General features: G+C 43.0%; 1 protein-coding gene across 2 annotated transcripts in view; it reads right to left on the bottom strand.

Annotated features, from left to right (window-relative positions):
- The window catches only part of COP1 (COP1 E3 ubiquitin ligase), a 204,884-nt gene that overhangs the window by 87,528 nt on the left and 90,482 nt on the right, over window positions 1–26,874 (bottom strand). For both annotated transcript variants that reach the window (XM_090048661.1, XM_090048662.1), the window contains exons 13-14: window positions 15,733–15,841; window positions 10,916–10,997 (exon numbers count right to left, since the gene is read on the bottom strand). In XM_090048661.1, coding sequence (XP_089904787.1) covers window positions 10,916–10,997; window positions 15,733–15,841 — 191 coding nt within the window. The remainder of the gene's footprint in view (window positions 1–10,915; window positions 10,998–15,732; window positions 15,842–26,874) is intronic.

A 26,874-nucleotide genomic window follows, 5' to 3' on the forward strand; every position in this document is an offset into this window, starting at 1 on the left:
CTACAGATGGCAGAGCTCCCACACCCAGCGGCAAAGGTTGGTGGTGCAGGGAGAGACTGGGATTATGATCCCAGGCTCACTTACACTGGCAATATGACAAGATTGGATCCGATGCTTGATGTGTGGCATGTCAGGAAGCATAATTATTGGGACTGCACATCAGATCCCACCCCATTCTTTAACGTCTGTTAGTGGCCCAAGATGACTTTAAATTTGAAGATGACACCCCGCCCTCCCCCCCCACAATAATTAGATTCTATAGAAGGAGATTTTAACAGGAATTATTATAACTTTCTATGCATAGAATCTAATTATTGGCAAATTGTCTTAAATGCACCTGCTCCTACCCCACTGCTACAATAGGGAAGGCAGTGGTATGGGGGGCAGGCAGCGAGGGCTGGGGCAGGCAGCCTGACCCCAACTCCTTACACCCCCACCACTCGACTCCCTGCCACCTGCCCCCCATGGTGCTGCCTGTACCCTGCCACCAGTCCTTCCACTTCTCCCCGATAGCCTCTGCCCTGCCCACCTATACTTCCTGTAGCCTATGCCTCCTAACCCCCACAACAGATACCATCAGGCATGGCTCCATCCCCATTCTGGCCCAGGGGCACAGGACACATGATAGCTCCAGCTCCGTCCTGGCCACGTGGCAAGGGTTGCAGGTGCCAGGAGGGGGGAGGGAGGAGCAGACGAAGGTTAAGGCCAGAGGCCCAGTAAGAGCTGGGGTTGGAGCTGCAGCGGCTACCTGCCCTCTGTCCATCCCCACCCCCATACTTAAATCCAAAACAAGGAGCTTGCCTCCCCCTTCCCCATGTTGAATGGGGGTGGGGGGGAGCACTTTGTCTTGGAATCAAGTAGATATAGTAGTTTCCAGCCATTAATGAGAACTTTGCAAGCAAAAAAAAAAATGCTTAGCAGCTTGCTTCAAAGAACAGGTGCCAAGAGAAGCATAGTCTATGTTGCAGTGGCAACAGAGGACATTAACATTATTGATTTGATGGCAAAGGAAGCAAGTGATTCTCTTATCTCTAGTTAAAGAACAGGCAATGCCAGCAGATAATATTACTTAAATTGAAATGTTCATTGGTACTCGTGGGAGTCAAACAAGCTCACAGCTCCTACTAGTGTCTTAACAAATCTTTACTCCATATAGACACTCGTCTGAAATGCTCATTACACAGTCTTCTAATTATACTACAAAAATTCAAGACAGTATCCAATATGGGTAATTCTCTTTTTGGCAGCATGTCTTAAAAATGAACAGATATTTTGTAATTTATGAGGGGCTCAGTTTTCCATCTTTCACCTTTAAACAACTTCATTCAAACCTTGAGATCTCAAGAGTAGAATACGCTTAATGATCTCATTTGATGTATATTTAATATTTGTGTTAAAAAATACCATAAGATGTTATGGTTGGTGGGTAAGGCTTAGATTCCATGGCCACTTCTGCCACTTCTGTAATGTACCTGCAGAGTACATTAAATCTCATTAGGACCAAGGTCAGTTGTTATCAGATTTTGATGGTTTCCACCTACTGCTTCTCCAATTTAAACTGGGGCACACAGTTGGAAAAACAATTTTGATAAAACAGATTGATAAATCCTTGCTCTATGAATTTAGTTTCAGTTGCTATGCATTTTAGTGGTTTTGTTGAGATTTCCATGGGAATTATACAAGGTACAAATGTCCTGATAAACGCTTTGAATTGTGTTGATGAGTCAAACTATAGTATGAGATCAATTGTTCCCAAAACATATGTCCCCCGATTATTCTGCTCCTGACAGATGCATCTCTCCATGAGACCAAGTGTCCACACCTCATCTAACAAAGTGATGCCTGGGAAGCAGCGCTCCCAGTTCAAAATGATTGAATCTTGTCAAGTTTGTTTTAATTGACTGGAGCTTTAGTTCAAAAGCATTCATTTATAAATTAGTCTACTGCAGGTCAGTATTGCACAAACACTAGGTAAAGGAGTGAAGGTTTTCACTGCAGTAACTGAAAAACATCCATTTGCAGAACAAACAGTGCCTTACCACTTTATATATTTCAAAAGTGTTCATAGTCTATAGCAGCCTAGTTTTATATAGTGTTGGACCAGACTGGGCTCAGGGTGGGTGGCAGTGGCACTGGGAAGGGCAGGTTGGCGGGGGGGTGGGTGGAGAATGGCAAATTCTGGAGTGGTTGCAGCCCCTCCTGTAGCTCCCTCTCAGCGCCACTCACCCTGAGCACAATCAGCCCCATCTGGGACGAGCTCGGCACAGCCCCAGTCCCAGCCCTCAGCAGCAGCTCACTCCTTCCCATGCACAGATCTAGGGCTACATGCCCCCCCACCCCCCTAATGCCTCCTGGGGTGCATGCAGTGGCAAGATCCGTGCCCTGCTCACTCCCCATGCCTCCTGGACGAGCTGCTCACAGCTCAGTTTTGTGCTCTGCCTGCCTCAGCCCCACTCCCTCCCTTACTGTAGGAGCCTCAATCTGCCCCCTTAAAAACAAGAAAAAAATATAAATGGGTACATAAGTTGAAACTCTGAGACAGAAAGGGTACACTTGTTAAAAAAGGTTGAAAACCCCTGCCCTATCAGTATTCAGAGGCAGATACAAGATTTGGCAAAGGTGGTTATGGGTACAGCCACCTGTGCTTCAGAGGTGGCTGCACCCCTGGTCCCAGTCTCCTCCCCTGCAATTCACTGATGTGGACAGACTGGGAGCCTCTGGTGACTTTTTTAAAGTCCCCAAAGCAGGTCAGAATGCTCCCTGCTGCCCCTCTATGCTCAAAGGCAGGTCCCCTCTTCTCCCCTTCCCTGCCTCTGGCTGCTGCTTTCCCTACTGTCCTGGGGGCCAGCAAAGCTTCAAAGCTGCTCCTGCTCACTCCAGCCAGGCTGCCTGGGGACTGGGCTGTGACAGCAGCGGCAGCAGGCGGGTTCCCTCCCCCTGCCCAGTCTCCAGGAAACAGGCCTGGGGAGTCGCAACTCGCTCCCAGCCCATCACTGCTCCTGCTGTTGCCCTCTACCCCAGGACAGAAGGGAAAAGCAGCAGCCACAGGCAGGGGAGGGATGGGAACCTGCCTTTGAGCATGAAGAAGGGTGAGGTTCTTACCTGCTTTGGGGACTTTAAGTCCCCAGAGGTTCCCCCAGCGCAGTCCCATTCAAAAAGAGGGAGGGGGATGTAGCCATGTCACTGCACCTCCTCTGGATCTGCCCCCATCCACTTTTATTATGTTTTAGTAAATACAGGCAACCCTTGCCATTCGCGAGGGATACGTTCTCGTATCCCCTGTGAATGGCAAAATACACGAATAAGGCATGGCGTTGATGAACTCAGCGCCCCCAGCGCTGGGGGGGGGGGGGGGGGGGGGGGCATGGCTGCAGCAGTCGGAGCATGGCAGTGGCAAGCATGGAGTTCCCAAGGACTCCTTTAAGTGTATTTAAGAAGCGGGTTCAGCAGTAGTGAACATTTGAAACTGTGAATGCTGAACCTGCAAATAGTGAGGGTTTCCTGTACCTAATTGCATCCAATTATCCCTCAAACATGAATGAATTAATTCACAATAAAACCTGTGTGTGAAGCAGGGGAATTGTCCCCTTTTTATAGGGAAGGAAAGTGAGGCAATGGGAAGATTTAGCCTATTTTTTCACAACAGTGAGCACTTACAAGTCCAGTAAAAGTCAGTGAGACCTGCAAGAGCCTCAGCACTTTTGAAAATTAAGCCTTAGATCAAGGTGAAAAGGGAAATCCTTAAAAAGCCTGGAAGAGAACACTGATCTTCTGGTTCCTAAGCCAATGTCCTAAACACATGGCCAGAGTGTGCTGACTCTGATCCTACATGCAATTATTTACAGGACTGGTGCTTACTTTTTCATTTTTAAATGCAAGTGGTGACACAGTTACCATATTCTCTAGCACACCGCACACCTCTAAATAAAATATGCACCTTTAGCTAGATTCAAGATGGGGGTTGGATAAATTCTTAGAGGAAACAGACATCAGTACCTATTGAGCATGGAAGCTAGGGCTACAGCCTCTTGATTAGAACCTCCTAGACTTTAAATGAGGGACACGGAAAGTAAGAGAGGAACAGTGGGAAAAAATACTTTGGTTATAACCAGTTCACTCTCCTTTTCATCTACTCTCTGCCACTGTGTGACAGAGGATACTGGGCAAGGTGGACATACAGTCAGTAAATGGAGATCCTTATATTCTTATGTTTTTGTTTTTGGAAGACATAAACAAAAGATATCTTACTAGGGTCATGGCTGACTGGTTGATACAAGTCAGTCCTCCTAGAAAGAGATGTGTCCAAGAAGTGTGGCTTTCCAGGAGACAGCCTCATCAAGATACTACAGACTACATGCAGCAGCTCACTTGCTCAGAGCCAGCTTGAAGTGCTCAGGCTGTGAGAGGGTTATACACTAGACTCTCACTCCCCTCCCCCTTTCTGTTTTCAAAGACACAGAACAGCAGCAGCTATCATGGCAGCTATAAGTCCGTGCCTGCTTTCTTCTATGCTCCCTGCGTCTATTAGAGCAAAATCAGCCTTCTCACTCAAGATATGCACCCCAATTTCAGAGGACTGATTTTGGAAGGAAAGGTGCATATCATAAGCGAGTGAATAATACTTTCACTAGTTCATGCACTCAAAAACCTTACAAAAGTGGTTCTCAGCCTTTTTAGACTTAAGATGCCTCTTGGGAAATACCAGCTCTTAGTTTTCACTTTTCTGATTACATAAAAAAACCGAGCAATCCTTCTGTTGTAAAAGAATTCAGAAAGACTGAAACAAATCAGAATGTTTTTAACACTATGAATTCCTATTTGGAATCTCTGGGTTAATTCTGTGTTTGCACATTTAAGTGTCAACATTGTGTTGCACCCTGTGACACCCTTGAAAGGTTCAGAAGGTACTCCAGGGTGCCATGGCACCTTATCTGAGAACTGCTGCATTAAAAATGAATTTCAGTCATATATGTCTAACTCCTGAGACAATGAAAATGAAACATCCCACTGCTGCCCAAAGCTCTATTGGATTTTGTGGATCACTGAGCATTTCAAGTGAAATGTGGTACCTATTAGAGCTGTGCAAAACAGCAATGTTTCGTTTTGATTTCAGATTCACCATTTCAAAGGGACAGTGTTTTGTTTCACTGTTTTGAAGAGCTAGTCCCTTTCGTTTCACCAAAACTGTTTTGCTGCTTCGACATGTTTCAGCATTTCACCCATAGGTTATATAATGGGGAATCACGAAAATGCCTATAACTTTGTCATTTATTGCCTGATTCAGATGAAAACAGAAGGGATGGTAGCCCCATGAAGCCTCTCAAGTTTCAAGGAGATGGGTGCAGTGGTTTCTGGGAAACTGTGCCTCAAACTGTTCAGAGAAAAACTTGCATTCTGTAACAGATGTTGTGCTTTCCTGCACCGTCAATGCAGTGTCAGGGAAAACACAGATTTCTTTTGTGTGAAGAAAGAATGACAGAGAATAACAAAAACAAAAAGATGACTTTGGGGGAGGAATAAACTGAAATGAATGAATTAAGAAAGGGCATTAGGGTAATTCGGAAAGGACTGGATCCCACTTCCTAGGAACAGACTAGCAAGTAGGAAGTGAGAGCCTTCCTGACGCTCCTGGAGGACAGCTCAGTAAGCTGACAAAGGCACAGCTGACAAAGCTCATTTCAAACAATGTGTTTAAGCTCCTTCTCTGTCCCTCCCCCAGAGCACTGGGATTGGAAAGGACCTCAGGAAAGGATGAGAGTCACTAGCCAGATACACATACCAATATCAGAGCAGTCCTTCCCTCCTCTTCCCCCTCACTCTCCTTAGTTGTTATTTCCCTGTAAGCCTGGCTTTGAAACTCAAAACTCTTTGAAATTTCCAAAACGTTGCGAAAATGCACTGGAAGCCTTGAATTTTGTTTTGGTTTTGGTCTTCCGAGCTCAAAACACGTTAAAACACCTTTGAAAAGTCCATCGAAATTTTGCGCAGCCCTAGTGCCTATACCTATTCTAGCTGTACCACCAAGTCTTGTGTGTGGAATGCTGCCATTTTCCCCAGCCACTTGCAGCAGTGGTGCTCAACCTTTTGGCCCTGTGGGCTCAGAGTGGTACACAGCTGGTCTGCAGCAGGATCAAGTCCTGTGTCACCTCTACCTGCCCCCAAGGAGCCCCACACACCCAATCTACTGTGTAGAGTCACATTATCCAAACAGTGGGGCTCCCCACAGATCCGGAAATTTGGCATCAGGGGAGCAGCAATGAGCTACCATCACTCCCCCAACAGCCAAGTTTTCAGATTCGTGGGACAGCCTGGATGCCATGGTTCTGTGGGGCAGATTTGGCCCTTGGGCTGCAGGTGGAGCACCCTGCTTTAGAGGCTAGGGGAAGGAACAAACTTTGGGAGAATGAATGTTTGGTCTCACCTCTAAACTACAGTTTATATTTTTGCACATTCACTGAGCAATTCCATGCCCCAGGAAATAGTCAAGAATTATTCCTCCATTTTACAAATAAAGTTAACCAAGAGGTTATAAAAGACCACTTGAGAACTGGGAACAGAAGCCAGGTCTCTCATTATGGCAAATCCAAGCCTTATTCACTCAGCTAGGTCATTGGGCCTCTAAAAGTCATATGACAAATAGACAGGTTTAGCTATCTTCTCTCCTAACATTATTCCAACTCTTAGCTTACATTCCTGTCCCAGAATCACAGATGACAGACCTTTTGATTCCCAACATTCAACTGCTGTCTTGCAAATAGTTATATAAATCACTGAGAAACCCGCTCTGAAGGATGCAACAGTAAGTCCTTGTTCCTTTTAATTAAAAATGTAGACTTCTACTATATAAAAACACCCCTCCAGGAAAGACTAAGACTTTGTAGCTTTGCAGGATTCCAGTAACATAAAACAACATTCTAACTTTATTCACAATTACCAAGTTATCATTAACTTTTGGGTACATCTATAGATAACTTTCAGATACCTACAGAGTAGCACAGTCTAAGAAAACTGATAACTAAACACAAAAATTGGTTTTTAAATAAGATGGACAACTGGAGAGCAAGAATTCTTTTCTGCTCCAATTTTTTGCCTCTAAAGACAAAATACACAGAATATCCAATAATAAACCATCTCTGATGTTGGAAGAGGCTGGCATAGTATACAAGACAGAGATATTGTCTGTAATTTTGGCAGAATTGATCTTTTCTCTTGCAGGAATCAACTGATCAACTTTCCTTTTGTTTTTCTGGTCAGTGACAGGGAAGCGTGCAGACTACTGCTTACAAAATTACTTTCCTCAATGTATGTACAACTGGAAAAGAGGGCTATACTGCCTTTATACAGGCCCAAATTTAGGCATTAACACTCATCATGCAAGGTAAGAGATAGATATACATAGGTGCATCTCTTCAAGGGAAGGTGGAGAAGAATTCTTAAAGTTGCCACTCTTGCCCAGCAATAAGAAAAGGAAATAGAAAAGAAAACAGTATTTCTTACCCAAATTCTCTCACTAAGCCAGAAAAGGACTAGAAGAAGAGTTGCCACTGTTCAGACAGGGACAATAAAAAACAACCCTTTAATAGTAGTAGTGACAAAGAAGGGAATAGGAATGCTGAGTGTCCCATTATGTATTAGCCCTGACCAGATCTTCATATGCTTTGGCTAATGAGTTGAGACTTTTGGCAGGTAGATACCTGGTAAACTGAGTTATGCTGCCATATCATTTACTTGACACATTTTTGTTTCACTTTCATATAGGTTTCCAGTTCCAGCCTTTGTCTCTAACATCCTTGTTACAAATTTAAACAACACCAAGTGAAAATACTGCTCAGGGACTGAATGCTTTTTAACTGAAATTCAAGATGTGTACAGAAGTACTGAACTATTTTGTGCATAATTTGTATATGTAAACACACTTTTTGAAACTTTTTCAGAAGGAAAAAAAGAAGTGTCCTCTGCTGGGATGGAAGGTCCAGTTTTGTGAAGTCAACTGTAAGTGAACAACTTTTTAACATGCTAATAAATGCATGTCTACTTGGAAGATAAGCTCCTTTTTAAATGCACATCGTAATTGGGGAGCAAAGTGATAAAAAGGTTGATAATTTATATGGGGAGAGTTTCTTTTGCTGCATTTAATTGTAAAGAAAACAGTATTGACTTCCACCAAAAAGAAGGGGAGAAAAAAATCTATTAAAAACCATTTAAAGACCTCTTTAATATAAGATTATCATAAAAGCTGTATTTTGCAAGTTAAATTACCAATTACCCTGAGAATGTCAAACACATTTAAGGAACACTAGTATGACTTTCCCGTTTAACAGAATTTAAAAGCATTTTAAGGGTAGAGAGTTGTAAGGTTGAATGTTTTATGAAAAATTAATTCGTCATTTCAAAGCAAATCATGAACAGCTCTGTCCAAATCAGTGTTTGTCCACTTGGGAGAAGCGATTCACAGTGGCTGCAAGAAGGAACTCAAAAGACATGCCTGGTTCATTAAACTGATCTGCTCTTGTACAGTGACTGCAGATAAAATCATATTTAGGGAAAGAGAAAGGTTATATACTTCAGTTCCATCCATTCACTCTTTTACAGGCATCTTATTTTTTTCCACCGTACAGTGCTGTAGTGGAGAACTTTTAAGCAAGTCATAAGGGAATACATGCTGGGAGCTACAAAATGCCTAAGGCACTTGGGCCCAGCAGGACTTTGAAAAGATGGGAAGGAGCAATCCATTCCATCATGTGCTTCTGTCACACTAATGTACCCCTCCCACCCTAATGTTATACAGGCTGGTGCAAATACTATGTTTTCTTCCGGTTGAGAAACATGCTATACATTCTGCTGGCCACAGCTTTTTCTCCATGTGCATGCTTAATGATACTGGTTTGATTTACCAAAAAGCCTTGGACCTGGAAGAAGCACAAGCAGGAGGAAACAAAAGGGGAGGCCTTCTCATTCCTCCTGAGAAAGTAGGGCAATCAGCTATTTACCTCAGGTGTCTGTACATGAATGCATGGAGTCTGGGAAACAAGCAGGAAGAACCAGAAATCCTTGCAGAGTTATGGAACTACGACATGACTGGAATAACAGAGACTTGGTGGGACAGCTCTCCTGACTGCAGCACTGTCATGGATGGATAAAAAGTGTTCAGGAAGGACAAAGGCAGGGAAGAGGAGGAGGAAGGAGCTGCGCTGTATGCAAACTAGCAGCATGACTGCGCAGAGCTCCAGTAAGAAACTAGAGATAGGCCTGTTGAAAGTCTCTGGGTTAGAGTCAGAAGGGAAAGCAACAAGGGTGATGTCATGGTGCGCACATGCTATAGACTACTAGACCAGGAGGAAGTAGTGGAGGAAGCTTTTTTTTTTTTTTAAAAAACAGCAGAAGTTGCCTGATCATAGGCCATGGTTCTCATGGGGGACTTCAATCACCCTGACATCTGCTGGGAGGGCAATACAGCAGTGCACAGGCAATCCAGAAAGTCTTTGGAGAGTTCAGGTAGAAACTGTCTCCACAACCCAGTGGGCTGGGACCTGGCACAGAAGGAAGCACTGTGCTACCACGGTGAGGTGCAGAAACAGTGCTGTGTCCCCACCACTGCTGGGCAGGCAGGGGGCTACTTAGTTTGGCAGCCTTGGCAGCACAGCACCCTCTCCTGCACCCAGTCCTGTATGCTGGGATGCAGAGGTAGCACCTGACTGGAGCTGGTCTGGCTCAGTTGAGCTGTGGCCCCATGCTCCACTGTGGGTACAGATATCTTCAGGGTCATGTTCCCCCCTGCTGCATGGCCTGTGCCCCTTCCCCTCTCACCCAACATGATGCCTGTGCCTGTTCTTGTTCCTCCCCACCTCACTACCATAGATTTGCTTGAAGAGAGCTGCAGGAGCTGATCTCCACACTCCCTGGCTGCCACGTGCATGCATGTGCATGCACATGGCACCCCTTGCCCGATCGCTCTTTGCAGCCCCTTGCAGGCAGGAACTCTGCCAGCCTGCAACAGGAAGCCAACAGTTTCTCATGTTTTTCTCCTTTAAAAGGGGAAAATCCATGATTTTCTCTTTTAAAAGAAAGAGAAAATCTGCAGTTTTCTACATAAAAGGAGAAAAATCCATGTTTTTCCAAACCAAACAGAAAACCCAGATCCTTGCTTGTGAGGAGAGGCTGAGGGGATTGGGCTTATTTAGTCTGGAGAAAGGAAAACTGAGAGGAGATTTAATAGTAGCCTTTGAACTACCTGAAGTGTAGTGCCAAAGAGGATGAAGCTAGACTGTTCTCAGTGGTGGCAGATGACAGAACAGGAGCAGTGGTCTCAAGTTGCAGCAAGGGGAGTTTAGATTAAATATTAGGAATAAATTTCTCACTAGGAGGGTAGTCAAACACTGGAAAAGGTTACCCAGAGAGGTTGTGGAATCTCAATCCTTGGAGATTTTTAAGACCCAGCTAGACAAAGCCTTGGCTGGGATGATATATGTGGGGATGGTCCTGCTTTGAGTAGGGGATTGGACTAGCTGACCTTGTAAGATCCATTCCAACCCTAATTTTCTCTATTTCTATGGCTCTTAACCCATTTTATCTGCAGCCACTCCCCTTGCTAAGCATATGTAGATCCTGTGAAAATCCCTTCAGGCTTTAACGAACTCAAACCGCTCAGTACTAGTAAAGTACAGTTTGCATTGCACAGAATTTTAGAAGACGCCAATTAGAATTTCCTGGTTAATAAAACAAATTATCACCATTCCCATAAATCCTAAATTTGGACAAAACCCCTCTCCCTCTTGTCGTAAAGGATTCAGTAATATCTTTGCAAATCAGCAGGTCAGTTGCCATATTCAGTTGAGCAGAAGCAACCCCTTTATGGACAGAGGCAGGGAATACAGAAGTTGAGCCTTTGACACAAGGACTAATTAAAAATAAGTACCTTTTGCATCATCAGAGCCTGAAGCCAGTAGTTTTGGGTCCATCAAGTTAAAGTCAACACTCCAGCATCTTTTCTCATGCTCCTGTTTTGAGAAAAGAAAATACTTGAAATGTAGCAAGCTGTAATTCATAAATTTAAAATAAATATGAAAGGAGGAACATATGTAGCTTGGTATAAACTAACATGGGATTTCTGGACAAGGAGGCTTACTAGGTTTAGTAGCTCTCAAACAATGTTTTCTCCCACTCAAGCCCATGCTTGTGCTGTTTTAAAAGTCATCCCAAGAGAAGCCAACACTCGAGCTACACATCAAGTGGGGGTTTTTTTGTTTTTAAATTAAGGGTTATTTCTCTCTTGAAAAAGAAAATGGCGATCCCAAAAGGCACTTATATGAAAGTACATTTTGGTTTGTTATTGCTTTTGCGACCTTTTTCTCACTCCAAATAGAACAACCACGCATCTTTCAAATACCAATAAACTGGACTTTTCAAAGCAACTTTAGTGTGCTCCTTTTTAAAAGCCCCAAAAGCTTATTCAAGCATTAAATATGAAAGTGATCACAAAAATTCTCGTTTGTCCCTCGCATTTGGTTCACTGGCACCACAAGTACAAAAACACAACGTTCTATTAAATGACACTCGAAATCCATATGGGAAATATCATACCTCCACAAGGGCTGAAAAGAAAAGGTTCTGATAAAAACAGCAAGGCCCACATTCTTAACAGCATATCAAAGACATTCAAGGCATGTGCCTGTGTGCATGACAGAGTAACTAAAGACATAAGAAGGAACAAAAGAAACAAAAGGAAGCATAAATAATGAAGTGGGACACATTTCTTTTACCGTAAGTAATAGCTGAAATCTCCCTCCTGTTTCAGTATTCCATACTCACAATGAAAGAGTTATAACAAAATGGAGGAAACAATGTAAAAGAAGGTTTGCTTTGCCAAGAAGGCTTTCTTGACAACTAAGCTATGCAGGGTAGCAAGGGTTAATGACACACAATATTATAAATTCATCTGTATTATAAGGAAAAGCTCCATTATGAGGAAAGGCTGAGGGACCTGGGACTCTTCAGCCTGAAAAAGAGAAGGCTGAATGGGGACTTGGTAGCATCTTACTCCTACATCAGGTGAGTACATCAAGGGGCTCAGTGAACAACAGTTCACCAGGGCACCCTTGGGGAAAACCAGGAATAATGGCCACAAACTGCTGGAAGACTGTTTCAGACTCAACATTAGGAAAAACTTCTTCAGTCAGGGTATTCAGACTGTGGCATAAACTCCTCTCCGGTGGTGGTGGGATCACCTAGTCTGGAAATCTTCAAGAGGACACTGGAGAGTCACCTTGCCGGGGGTTACTTGCCCCCAGTTGTCTTCCCTGCTTGGAGCAGGGGGCTGGACCTGATGATCGTCCGAGGTCCCTTCCAGCCTTACAATCTATGAATCTAGATTAATAAAATCAAAGCTTTTGTTTAATTTAAGAAAAGCATTGCATTCCTATTTAAATTGTCAAGGTGAGGGGCTGAACGTTACTCCTATGGCCGTGGACAGTCACTCATCTGAAGAGATACTAAGGGATTCAGAACTTTGGTGCTGAAGCCATGGTGTTGGAGTACATACACCACCAACAGCACATTTTTCTAGCACTACAAAGTTGCTTAAAAAGCACACTCTCCAGCTAGGGAGAAATAACGGGCTGCTCTTCAGGTCCCCCACACCACTAGGGAGTCTGTCAGTGAGCCCAATCACTGACACCCATTTTCTCTGACGGCTCTTCCCAGCGTTCTCAGTGTTCTCATGGTGAAGGCTGCAGCTCTTTCTGGTATTCCCATATGAGCTCTGGCAGTGGAAAGAGCTGCAACAGCCCCTGCAGGAAGAGCAGCTGCCACCTGCCCTGCAGGAACCATGGCTTTTCCTGTACTAGCAGTGGCAGCTTTCTGCTGCTCCAAACACAGGTGGAGGACAGGGTTCCCTCAGGTTTCTAACAACTCTTCACAGCTGGGAGAACAGCTGAGGATCCTTGACAGTAGAGGGAAGGAGTGGAGCACCGTGGGATGCTTGAGGTCCTAGATATCCATGTAGTGCTAAATCACGGGCAGGCAGTTATTTTGGGCAGAGGACTGCTTACTGAGTTTTGGCAAGTCATTGAGGGCTGCATGGGTAGCTCCACTCCTTGACAGGTGCCCTGCCCCCGGTCACCATCTTGGGACCAAAAGTCCAGCCCCCTTACCCCTGACCTTTGCCAAATATACTCCTTTCAGCAAGGAGGTTTGCCATCTTGGAACCATAAAAATACCAAATTGTATTTTAAAAATCAAATGTATTACAACAGTCATTAATTTCATTTAAAAAATTATTTTTGTCCTGATTTCCATGCATTTGTGTAGAGTACATAGAGCTGATCAAACAATAGCTTAAAACGAAGCCCTATTCTTGTATATTGTGGGAGGGCGCATATAGATTCGTGGGTATGTGGCATGTAGGGGAGGGTGTGGGTGTCTGTTTCAGATTGGGGGGGGGGGGTGGATAAGCGTGAGGGCTGTGGGCATGTGTGGAAGGAGGGTGGCTGGGGAGGGTTGTGGCTTGGGTGAAGGGGGAGGGTTTCCCAACAGCTCACCCCTCCGCAGCAGGAAGAGTCCCCACCAGCACTCCTGCAAGCCAAGGCTCCATACTCCTAGTGCTCCTGGCGCCAGGCCACTGGCACAGGCTCCATGCTCCCACTTCCCCACATTTGCCACCCCTGTCCTTCTCCTGCCACTTCCGCATCCCTCCCCTGGCTTGCTGCTCTGGAGCCAGGTCCACGTCCCAGATGACAATGGAGCCAGGAACCAGGCGGTGCTGGTGCCACCGGTGGGTGAGCAGCAGGAGAGTAGGGAAATGCTTGTGGCTGGTGGGGGGAAGAGGCAGCAAGTGGGAGCACAGCAACAGCTGGGCGGGAGCATGGGACTTGCGCCAGTGTACTAGGGCCAGCACCAGCAGGGCCCATAGAGCCTGGCTGGTTCCTCCTCTCCCTGCTTGAGCAGCACAACCCAGCTTTGTACAGCCCCTGCTGACCCAGACCCTGTGCTCCTGAGCAGAAACTACTGCTTGGCACAGAGGAAAGCGGCACCTCCCCCGCTGGTGGACAGCTTTAGCTGCATCCTCCCAGAGGCCATGCTACACTAGGCTGTGGTGCGGCTCCTTCACCACTGCCTCTGTGCTGCCCAGCACAGCAGCAGTGGCTGTGTGGAGCAGCGACAGGGCAGCTCACAAGTAGCAGTGAAGGAGCCAAGCTGCAACCTAACACAGCGCAGGCTCCTGGCAGCTGCAGGAAAATCTGCCTGGCAGTGGTGAGGTGGAGGGGCCATTTCCCCCACACCAAGCAGCAGTTTCTGCCCAGCTGCTCCTGCTCAGCCCAGACAGGTGAGCCTGGAGCTGGCGTGGGGCCCAGGCTCAGCAGTGGCAGCGTGGGACAAATTGCTGTCCAACGCAGGAGAAAAGAGCCCTCTCCCGCTCCCTGGTTCAGCTGTTTGGAGCCGTGCATCGTGCTGCCTGTGCCTACTCTCCACTGACCCAGGGGGCAACCCAGAGGCAGCAGCAACACTGTGGAGATGCAGGACAGCCCCATGTGGGCTCCGGGAGCTCCGGCCATGGGGTGGGGAAGGGGCTTTTCTCCTGCACTGAGCACCAGTCTGCCTTGTGCCACTGCTGCTCAGCCCAGATGGGCGAGCGTGGGGAGCATGGTGTCGGGGCTGCATGCGCTGGCCCCCACCTGTACTGCAGGGCTGGGGGGGGAAAGGGAGGGGGAACGGGAGCGAGCAGGCACACGGGAGCCAGCAACAGCCAGGCAGAAGTGTAGGGCCCGCACCAGTGTCCTGAGGCCAGTGCCAGCGGGGCTCAGAGCAGAGCAGCAGGAACGCAGGGTCCTCGCCATCCCCAAGGACTGGAGTGATTGCCCATGGTCCTCCCCTGCCCCCCCCCACCCCCTTACCTGAATTTCCCACTCTGGCACAGGGAGGCACAAACAACTGCACAGTCCCAGGCCAGAAGCCCCTGCTAGGCAGGGACTTCTAGCTGGGGGGGGGGGGGGGGCCAGGCAGGCCTTGCTGTTCAGGGTCCTGTCATGGCTTCCCCTGGGTCCTACTGGCTCCTGTCATCTTTGACAGGCAGCCTGGGGCAGATAAATATTAATTTTCTAAATTTTATAGGGGCCCTGCAGGCCAGATAGAATGGCCTGATGGGGCAGATCCAGCCCATGGGCCCTATTTTGCCCACCCCTACACTAGAGGTAACTAAAAGGACAAAGACTAGAGCTACAGAGAAATTCCTGTTTCAAACAGGTGCTTTTCTGTAGCACTTGGGCCTTGTTTATAGTACTATAGATGGCTTGAACACCTGGATGCTCATATTTTGTAGTACTACAAATATACCCTAGGTGTATTAAAAATGCTTACCGATTTTAAGCATACTATACAGCAGCATGTTCGCTGGTACTGAAGTATTCCAGCACTATACTTCTTTCAACATCTCATTTCTGATCATACCTCTTCTAAATTAGTTACATGAAGTAACATTAGAACTTTTTTCTGTTCAAATATCAGTGCTTAAAAACTACTATGTACATCACTAATTAGACAAGAAGTGACACAGGCACTCTTGGAGAACAGCTGCTCAGTTTTATGCACTAGTAAAAACACAGCAACTCTCTTTGTTCTACTGAGAAGGCATTAAAGCATTACTAGAAGCATCTGAGAAAGAAGTCTGATATGCAAGCAAACTTAAAACTGAAGCCCCTGTGAACAGAAAAGCAGTACTGCACAACGACTGAACATTACCTGATAGACCTTGGACCTCTGTCCTGTGAAGCCATCCCAAAGGATAACGGTGCCTTCATAGTCACTGCTGGCTAACAAATTCTTGTGGTAGCTACTCCAGCTGATACAGCTTTGAAGAGAGAGAGAAAGAGAAATAATTAACCTAGGTCAATTTCTTTCTTTAAACTATATTTTGCAACATAAAAATCACTCTAGTAGCACAAGGCAATTAGTGTCTTTGCAAAGTATACAATCTTGGATTATTTGCTTTTCCTTAAAATACTCAGAAAAAGGAAAAAACAAACAAGAGAGCAGCAGAAACACAGCAAATTTTACTATGCAGACTACAAAAATGTATCTTTCCATGGCATGATAGATAATTATTTGCATCCTATTACTGTTTTATGCTGCCATTAATATGAAGCTATTCTGTTTTTACATACACAAAACCAACAAATTTTAACCTTTCAGTTTTTCTAATTGCCACAAGTTTAAGCATGACCCCTGAGCAGAAGTCTCCTAATGTAACCTACAGCAGTAAAATAGAAACACCGATGTTAAAAAAAAAAAACTAAACACAAAGGAGCCTTAAGATCTGACAGATGGAACAACAGGTTAATCGTCGTATTCTTTATGCAGTGTGCTGCCTCTGACACTTGAGAAATGGCATTTAAGCAACTTGGAGATAGCCCTAAGTAAGAATCAGAGAAAGGCAAGGGACATTCATATTTTCTACTGAAGTGTGTAGTAATGCAGACAGACCATATTTGACAGACAATAGTGGAGACTGAAACCCTTTCATTAATTAGGGCAACTGTATTGCCAGCTTCCTCATGTTGGGCCTAGCAGTGTGCTTTAATTTTGATACCCAAAAATATCTCAGAAAGGTTAGAGGATTTAGAGAATACATATTTACCAAATTTGGATCCACTGGATATAAATCTGCGCCAGCTAACATCAATTGTGATGCCTGTAGCAGGGACTAAATGGACACATCATTTTCACACTGCCAACACCTGTGGTGGAGACTAGTTTATATTATGATAATCTTGAGCCAAATTTTAACCAGCAACATAAAATAGAGATTAATGAATACTTTGAAATATGATTGGAAACACATAGGAATAACATATTTTGCCAAATATTTGGTTCTAGTAAATTTGTTATCCTTCTGTCTCAAGAATGAAGCATTCATTTATGAACACCTCTTCTCTAGTGGAAAAATTTAAATAATGCACTATTCTTCTTAAAGTGGTTAAAGGAATAGAAGATGCAGAAGCCATATATTTTCTGTTCTTGAATCTAGTCCCAAATCCAGTTCGGTGGGGTGTGGACTGCATGACCTACCTGGCATTAACAGCTGAAAGTAATATTTGACTAAGAAAACTGCAGTCTTGTCTAAGGTCCTGGAACATCCCTCCAGAAGGAGCAGTAAGGTACAAGAAACTCAAGAGTTTTAAGATGCAGATTCTTTATTAAAAAAAGTAAGTAAGGGATTAATATCACCATTGCCTGCTATAACAGGGATTGGACTCGTAGACCCAGCAAGTCCCTTCCAGTCCCACCTTCCTACAACTACAGAACTTTTAAACACACTTTAAAAAAAGTGTTAAACTAAGTCATTCTACAATAGCCATTTTTTTACAAAGTCTCTCACCACAGCACTAGCACCTAGCTAGGAGTATGTCTGCATGACCCAAAGGTCAGCCTACAACAATGCTCCGATTACTGCTGCAAAGGCATGAATGTAATGCTAGAAGATTTCTTTAAAACTGGCAATTCCTTTCTTCCATTGCACAAGTCATGTTAAAAGTAAGGTTTTGAATGAGTAAGATAGTCTCTCTCTTTCCCTCCTTTAGCCCACATCTGCATTTTTATTCACACCTTTAACTATCTACTCATTTTTGCCCGCCTTTTTATATATTGATATCTGATATTTTTCAAGGCTTAGCTGCCAGAAGACAGAAGTGGAATCCTGCTGTCCAAGGTGATACCCTGGCAAAAAATGAAGCCACCCTTACTACCAGCTGCTAGAAAAAAGGTTATGTAGAACTGACCTACCTTTCCTTGGTAGTTGTATCTAAGAAGATCAGAGCTCAGAAAACAATTGTACCTCTTACAGATGCAAAGATTACCTTCAAAATGTAAAAACACAGTGACATCTACCTTAAGCACCAAGCAGTTAAACATACAGCTATCTTTATTTTTCACTTAACTCTTAGGATGACCACTGAAATCATAAATAGCTTTAGTATTTATCTAAACCAATATCTTGTTTCTGAAAGTGATCCGTACCAGCCGCTTTTTAGCAATCATATTAAAGCAGCTGTGTATGATGAATTGTGACCGAAATATTATATCAGTGTTCCAAGTTATACCCACCTGGTAAAGTGGCATTGCTGTTTTTGAGAGGCAAGAATTTTTGGGACTTACACAAGCTTTTGAATATAACTCACTCTTCAGGTCACTGTTAGTTTCTTTTCCAAGCTTACATCTGAGGAAAAAGGAAGGTACTGGGCCACGAAAGGTTGGCTGCTGGACCAAAGTCCAGAAGTGACCAGCATACTTGGACCAGCAGCCAACCCCTTCTTATACCGTGTATAAAAAAAGGTTGGCTGCCTGCCCACAGCACGCCAGTCACTGCTGGTCTACAGTCTGCCGGTCCGCAACATAAGAATGTTGGCAACCCCTTGTCTAAGGTGCCGTTCCATAACCCTGGTCCCGTTCTATAATCTTTTGCCCCATCCAGTTACTAGGGACAGCAAAATCAGTTTTCCTCATTCCAACATGCAGAGTGAAACCGAGCTGGTTCTAGTCAGTTTTCCATTTTCTACAGCTTGGTTTACCCTTTAGCAGCAGTGGCAGCACTGGAGAAATCTCCAGACAGCACCATGCTGGTTTATAGTCTATTCTGTTTGAAAGATGATCTTTGTAACATACAGGTAAGAAATTAATTAGAAAGGAAAGCTTAATATCTGAAACATTAACATTTGTTCTAGAAAACTGTTCTACTTGGCTTGGATAAATGGATTTTTCCACTGCTGTTTGTTGTAATTTAAAAATATTAACACCAATCTTGTAAGCAATTTAATTTTCATCAATATGACTCTTGGAGATCTTGTAAATTGATGTATAGGAGTTTATATAAACAATTATCATTTTGTCACCTAGTGGGCCTCTAACTACCTCTTACTGCAGCAAGGCAATTGCATTACCTACCCAAACTACAGGTAAAAAAGTCCAACACTCAAAACACAGCTAATAAAAAGTTATTTTTAGCACAATTTTTTATATACAAATATTGTAAGGTCAAGCACAACAAATTATGGAATACTTTGCCTATTGGGGAAAAAAATATAAAAGGACTGGGAGTTTTTACGCACTACAGTTAAGTTCCATAGTCCTAACAAGGAGTTCATATCTATTCCAAAAGCATCTGTAGATATAGGAAGAGACCAATTGAGACAGGAAGTCAAGAAATAACAGGTGGAAAAATACCTAAGGATCTGCAATGTCTAAATGGCTCTAACAACACCTTTTTAATATCTTATACACCACAAATCTTTAATTATTTTTCTTATATACCCCACAATCTTTCCCCATCTCCCCAGCTTAATTATCTCCTCACTAAAGGCTTCCTTAGAATAGTAGTGTTCAATCTTTTGGCCCTTTGAGACACGTGTGGTATAGGTCCAGTCCATAGGCCTGACCAGACCCCACACACCGACCAATCCAGCATGCAGGGCCACCTTATCTGGTCCACAAGACTACTCATTAATTCATAAATTTGGCAGCAAGGGAGCAGCAATTAATGCTGCCAGGGCTCCCCCACTCCCAAATTTTCAGGCCCATGGGGAGCTCGGCGGGCCAGGTGACATGGCTCTGTAGGCTGGATCTGGTCCACAGGCTGAGGGTTGAATCCTCCTGCTTTAGAAGACCTTAAACAATGTAGAATACTACATCAGCATCAACCAAAGCTTGTGGTTTATCATGAGAAGTACGTTTGCCTTTGTCTAAGGATTGCATCAGGGTGATGGAGCAGCTCCCCTTCAGGTGTGCCGCAAATTCCTTCACTCTTAAAAGCTCTTCTCACAATGTAGCCTTCCTATTGTATTTTTTTCATAAAGAACCAAAAAGAGCAAACCCATTTAAAAAAAGATCCTTCACAAAACACTTAGAAGATCAATGATCATGTACATCGGACAGACGGACCAAATGTGTAGCTGTGGAGGCTAGGATATGAAAAAAATATTTATCCAAGGCTAAAATTAATAATTTAGAAATAGAGCAACAAGAGCCATGAGACCATCCTTAATGAGGGGAAATGTATCACATTCTTCATGATATCTACTGAAATGCCTTAAAAATATAATTAACATTGTTTAGGTTTGTAACCTGTATTTTATCTGGAAGAAGTATAACTACGATGTGGATATGCCCTAGTATTTTAGCCTGCTGTCATTATTGGTAGCCTTTTCCCAGATGCAGCTGAGAACTAATCAACTGCTGAAATCCACTCACAAGTTGGGCAACATATCTCAATACTAAGATCCAGTTCCTTTTCCACTTACTAGGCTGTCTAGGGCCACTTGCGTGCCTAAATGTGATCCTATTCCAATCTGCTGCGCTCCCTGAAAAACATATAAATATATAGGATAGGTGGGTTCTTCTCTTAATGGTTTTTGTGATGGCCTTAATGCTAAGATGATGGCCAACTATAAAAAGGTGTGCCAATATCCATTTGGTTTAGGGACCTGACCAAAGTGGAATAGAATCTAACCCTAAAACCCTGACCTTGAGAAGATTTGTACATATGCTTTACTTTACATACTGCAAACACTTTGTTGACTTGAATGCGACTGCTCAGAACATGTCAAGTTAAGCAGATCTATGAAAGTTTCCACGATAAGCATGTAAGAAAGTGTAACTATGTGGGGATTAACCATTTCAACCATCAAAGATTTCTGAGAGGGCTACTTCGGAGAGGAAATGAAAGCACTAGCCAAACTTCATTGGGAGTCTCTCAACATGAGGTTAACAGTCCTTCAGTAAACAGAGAAATCATTGACGGATCCATAGACACCTGAACATGCAGATCTCAGACCAGTCTCTTCAAGTACAGACACGGAAAACATTCCCAGAAGGAAGCAGTAGATCCTGGTGATGTTGGTCACAACCTTTTCCTTTAATCTGTTATCAACCTGCCTCCACCAACCAGCAAGGTGAATTTGCTCAAAATGAACAATATCTTGTTGTACATCATGGTGCCACTGGGGACAATTCAGTCTTCCAGCTATTCTCACATTTCTTCAGATTAGCCTTCAAGATGTCCTTGAATCGTCTTCCCACCTCTAAAGTAGTTCCAGTGAGGTGGCAATATAGGACTTGTTTTGGGTGCTGGGTATCAGGCCTTCTTAGAACATGCTCTGTCCAATACAGCTTATGCTATATAAACATGGCTTCAACACTAGTATTCATTTTTGTGCCCTTCCAATTGGTATGTAGAATTTTGTGAACACATCACTGATGGTGATGTTCCAAAGCTTTCAGATGTTTCTAATACATTCACCAAGTTTCATACCCAAACAACAAGGTAGGGATGATAACAACATGGTAGGTAAGAAGTCTGATTTGGGTCCTCATGTCAATCACTGAAAACACAATTTCAGAGATGTCCAAAGGCAGCACTGGCAGATTTTATCCAATATTGCATACTGTTGTTTACCTTTTAGGAAAAAGTGGCTACCCAGATAGAGGAAATGCTCAACATTCTTCAAGGATTGCCCTCTAACTGAAATGTGTGGAGAGGCAACTGGTTGGTTTGGGGAGGGCTGGCAAAAAGTACTCTGGTTTTTATGAAGTTGACAGTGAATCCAAGCATTTCATACATTTCACAGAAGCAGTCAAGAGTGCCCTGAAGTTCTTCTATTGAATATGCACACACGACATAATCATCAGCACACTGAAGATCAGTAACAAAGGTGTTAGTTATCTTGAATTTGGAACTTAGCCAGCTGATGTTAAAGAAATGCCCATCTATGCAATATTGGATGCTGACTCCAGGTGGAAGTCTATCAGCAATGAGATGTGGAAAAGCCATGATCTAGATGGAAAAAACTGTTGGTACAAATCACACATCTTAGGATGGTTCCTGTCATTATTGTCATGAAGAAGTTTGATGACAATACCAAATGTTGGCAGGCATTCAAGTGTCAGAATCTTTCATAAGGCCTCTCTTGACTGAATCAAAGATCCTAGATCAATGAAGGCCAAACAAAGAACTTGGCATAACTTGCAGCACTTCTGCAGCTGTCTAGCAACAAAGATCATACCTATTGTACCTCTGAGTAGTCTGAAACCTCACAGATTTGGGTGGAATCTCCTCAGGGAAAAATGTGAGTCTACTGAAGAGAATACAAGTAAGGATCTTCCCAGTCACGGACAGGTGTGCAACACCACTATAACTGCTGCAATACAATCCATCTCCTTTCTTGCATATGCTAATAATTCTGGTATCTCCCAAGTCATTGGAAATCTGTTCATGTTTGTAGATTTTCACAATAATGATATGTAAGCTGGTAAGAACTTTTTTACACCTTGCTTATAAATTTCAGCTGGTATTCCACCAGGACTATGTGCTTTGTTGTTCTTTATCTGCTTACTGGCTTTCAAGGCCACTTAATAAATTGGTGGATAAGGCCAGGTAGTCCTTAACCGGGTGTTACGGAATGGTTTCAATGGTATTGTCTTTGACAGTCTTGGGGTTCAGGAGCTCTTAAAAACACTCCTTCCACCATGCATTGATTTTGGAGCTGTCTTTTAAAGAGTGCTGTTTCATTCTTGGACCTTAGACAGATGGCTCCTTGTGCGTCTGGCTCATGGATAACTGGTTGAGCTGAAGAAAGTATGCGTGCTGTGGCTGTTGGCAAACTTTTAAATCTATTTTGCTTGTTCTTCCACCACTTGTTCTTTCACTCACAGATCTTCCTCTGGGTCTTGCCTTTAATGCGGTGGTAAGTGTCTTGTTTCTCTATGGAGCCGACACCATTCTGCCAAGCTTTGAAGGCTCTCCTTTTTCTGTCAACAAGAGCTTGATTCTTATCAAACATGATCCTCATGCTTCTTTGTGGAGAAGCCTACAAGATTCTTCACATGCCTCAGGATGCCTTTCTTGAGGCTCTCCTAGTGATCAATGTTGTCAGCATCAACGAGGTCAGAGAGTTTCTCACTAAGGCAGTGCTGGAGCATATTGCTTTTGGCAAAGTTTTCAATACACTCAATACTGAAACTCTTCTGTGGTGGCTTCTTTTGTTTACATCATTTTGAGGCAATACAAATGGACAACTGAGCAAGGGTGACCAAAATCTGGAATAGACTTCCCAAGGAGGTGATGCAGTCCCCAACCTTGGAAATCTCTAAGAGGAGACTGGACAGACACCATGCTGGGATCATTCGATCTCAGCAATATTCCTGCTCAGAGCAGGGGGATTGGACTTGATGATCTTTTGCGGTCCCTTAATTTCCATGATATCAAATGGTGATCAATACAGCAGTCTGCACAGGTCATTGCTCTAGTGATAGAGATGTTGTAACAGTCCCAGTCATGCACTAGGATGTAGTCAATCAGGTGCCAATGTCTCGAGTGGAGGTATATCCAGGATGTCTTCCATTTATACATCAATGCAAATGACAACAGTGACCAAACACTGCAGTAGCAGAGACCTAACTTACCACAAAATTATACTTTAAAATAAATTTTAGAAATTTAACCAATTCAAAAAATAAAAACCCTAGCTAAGTTAGTAGACAATTCATTTGAGAGAGAAACCTCAGCAAACCACATGACAAAAAAGAACTTAAAGCTGAGTGGAAGTCAGGGCACCAACTGCTTCCCAAACATTCTAAATCATAAAGAAGTACGCCTGGTTCAATGGTTACTATTTTCTAAATGGATCCAATATAGCTGAAGAGAGACTCCTTGAATCCAGGGAGTGAGGAATCTGTGCTAAAAATCCCATCTGTACAGTTTTAGCTTAACTTTTTAAGATTAAAAGGAAACAACTTATTGTCATTTTAAAAACTGGCAGCAACACACATGAATTGCGATTAGAATGGAGCAATCATACACCTGATTTATGGACTCTGAAAAATGAAACCACAAAATCCTAGCAACGACTTAAAAGAAAAAAAAATCTATTCTGGTGATACTTTGCTTTTATTGCAGTTGACTAAAGAGATATAGCTGATTATGGAGGTATGTGGGAACATCTATCATAAGGATACAGCTGCTGCAAACATATACTGTGGTGAACACACAGAATATTAAAGATGTATTTCAAAAGTATGTTTACTTACCTACATTTGAGCATTATAAACTAAAACTGGGCCCGTAGCTTGTCTCCCTAACTATATGCTACCTATTGTACATCAGATAGTGCTGAAATTAATTTCTCCTTTAGCTGAATGCTAGATATGTGCATTCTGCTCAGTGCAGAGCAAACCAGCAATTCTGCCTCCTGGATAAGTCACAGGAGTAGTACCAACATTGCCTGCTAGCTGTTCATCCCTTACTCATCCCTTTTTCCCTCCTCCCCCTGTTCAGGAGCGTACAGATTATCGCTCATCGTAGATAGGGACATAGCAAATCATAATTAGCTCACAGTATGCTTCTTATAGTTACTATACAATGCCAGGTTTTGTTCTTTGTATTGAGGCTGTGAATCTGTAAACAGGATTTTTATGAGGATGTGCATGTCATCTTGTTTTGCCTGGAAGCTTTGCCACCATATTTGAAGGGAAAGTTGTGCAAGTTTGACAAAAAAAATAAAAACCACATGCTAATCTTAAAAAAATAAGATAAGAAAATCTAAAAGAAGAGGAAAGAATGTGTTTAGGAAGCAGGTGGGAATAAGGGGAGGAAAAAGCAGAGAAAGAGAAAGACACAGCTGGTATAAGGGCTCTGCTCCAAAAAGGCCTCCAATGAACAGCTCTTAGTGTGAAGACAGACTCTTTCAGCAAGTGCCCAGCTGGCACTCAACTGAATAGGGCTGGGATGGTGCCAGCCCAGTGCTGGGCAGGCTCCCCTTTTCACAGCTGCTCTAGGGCAGCCAACTTGCTCTTGGCCAGAGACAAATCCTCACACATGCTGTCACCTGCCTGCTTTCATAAATGCCTATTAGAACCACTGCTCAGAAAGCTGAGTCACAAATGTGACAACTAATGATTTCTTTGTCATTATTTTGAACAAGGTTAACTGGGTCATTTTAGGGTAAATTCCCTATAATGTTAAACTTGGAAAGCCTTAACTATTGTTGTGCAGGTCCCATGTTCCATGAAAAAGGAGTGGAGATTGTCCAGTCTCCTCTTTACTGGGCAACTTTCAGACAAAACCCATCTATTTATGGATCACTACAGGAGCATCACTGGAATCACAAACTACACACTGCAACCAACTGGATTATTTAAGAACTCACTCTACCACACAAACTGGCCTCTTCAGAATGTGTACCAATATGTTAGTGGTAGACTCTGGGATGCACTAAGATGTATAAAGTTAATACCCAACTGTCTTCAACTATCTGTGAGGCTGCAATGTGTTTACCATGGTACCACCAGAGCATGGCTCAATTTAAAAAAAAAAGGGGAGGGGGTTTAAAAGGAAATAAAAAAAACCAAATAATTCTGCAGTATTATCATTCCACTATATAATATACTACCTAGAATGGGATAAAATAGTTGAAAATATAGTGTGTCATCCTAGGGCTGCTGGAAGCAAATAGTCTCATCCTCTTGGTAAGATTTTAGGTAGAATTTTTCAAGAAAATAGGCAGAGATTTTTTTGTACCATAAACCACTCTAAGATTGCATATGGCTCTGACATCTAAAAAGGCTCAAGTGGCCAATTAAAATATCACTTCAGAGAAGCTGCATATCCACTAACTACATAGATTTTCACTGAATCAGAACTAACGATAAAGAAAGTTCTATTAATTTAGATTCTTATTAAAATATGACTATGTTTTTGGGTAATATATTACTGAATAAGAGAAAAAGGGTCTTGATTATACAACTGCTTCATTAAGCCAAACATTTTTAGAATAGCAACTTGTTAGTGTTCTGGAGTGCACCAATGAGTCACAGAAATATTCTGACTGATGGCATCAGTTAATGGGTACAGAAGAAGTGCATTTGGACTGATGTCCAAATGATGGACAGCACTTGTCAAAATGAATATCTCCCACACATTAGAGAGGAAGATGATGGGGGAAGGAGGTGCCAATGGATAATTATATTTGTTGTAAGGTAGGAGGGAATATAGAACAAGGGAATAAAACAAAGTCCTTGTCCTCCCACTCTAAGGTTCACGGAGCAGGAAAGGATAGTATTTTAAAATTTACTTTGATACATCTCTGCATGTATATATACACAGATAAATACATGAAGAAAAGCAAGAAGTAGTCTTGAAGCTGTGAACAATGTCTTGCCTCATATACAAAGTTGACAATATATATATCACTAAAACTGTTTCAGGAGATGTTCACTAACTAAGCACTGGCCACATAAAATAGCTGTCTTTACAAATATCCCAACATTTTAAATTTTGAAAAGAAACAGATCCACATAGTTCCCACTGGCTATATAATCCCATATTCATCCCTTAGAAATATACTGCCTACCCACATTTGTTTGTGTTTATATACCTACCACTCTACCCAAGGGAGAAAGAAGGAAGAAACCATTGATTTAATTCCTGGGAGAAAACAACTAGCCACCAAACCTTTAAAAAAGAGAGGTGTGTGTTAAAATATAAATCTCATTATAGTTTTGAAACCTATCAATATTGATTGTTCAACAGACTGGTTTTATTGATCTCCTTCGATAAGATCATAATAGAGACAATAAAGGAAAGAATTACCGGGATGGGTTCAAATCCCACTCTTAAATAATTTATTAATATGTTGTTATTCCTTTCCCTATTTTGTATCTAATACATCATTTTAGTCTACAAGTTCTTTTGATTAGAAAGAATGTCATTTTTCACATTTGTAAAAGCGCTAGATGGCATTGAAGATAAACCCAAAAATAAAACATGTAACCAAGATCTTGTAAGGCAAAATACAGCTCGTGGCCTTAATCCAGCCCATGGAGGGGCTTTGTCCAGCC

Source organism: Crocodylus siamensis, chromosome 5, assembly GCF_052110815.1.
Source record: "Crocodylus siamensis isolate JL-2025a chromosome 5, ASM5211081v1, whole genome shotgun sequence".
Lineage (NCBI taxonomy): Eukaryota > Metazoa > Chordata > Crocodylia > Crocodylidae > Crocodylus > Crocodylus siamensis.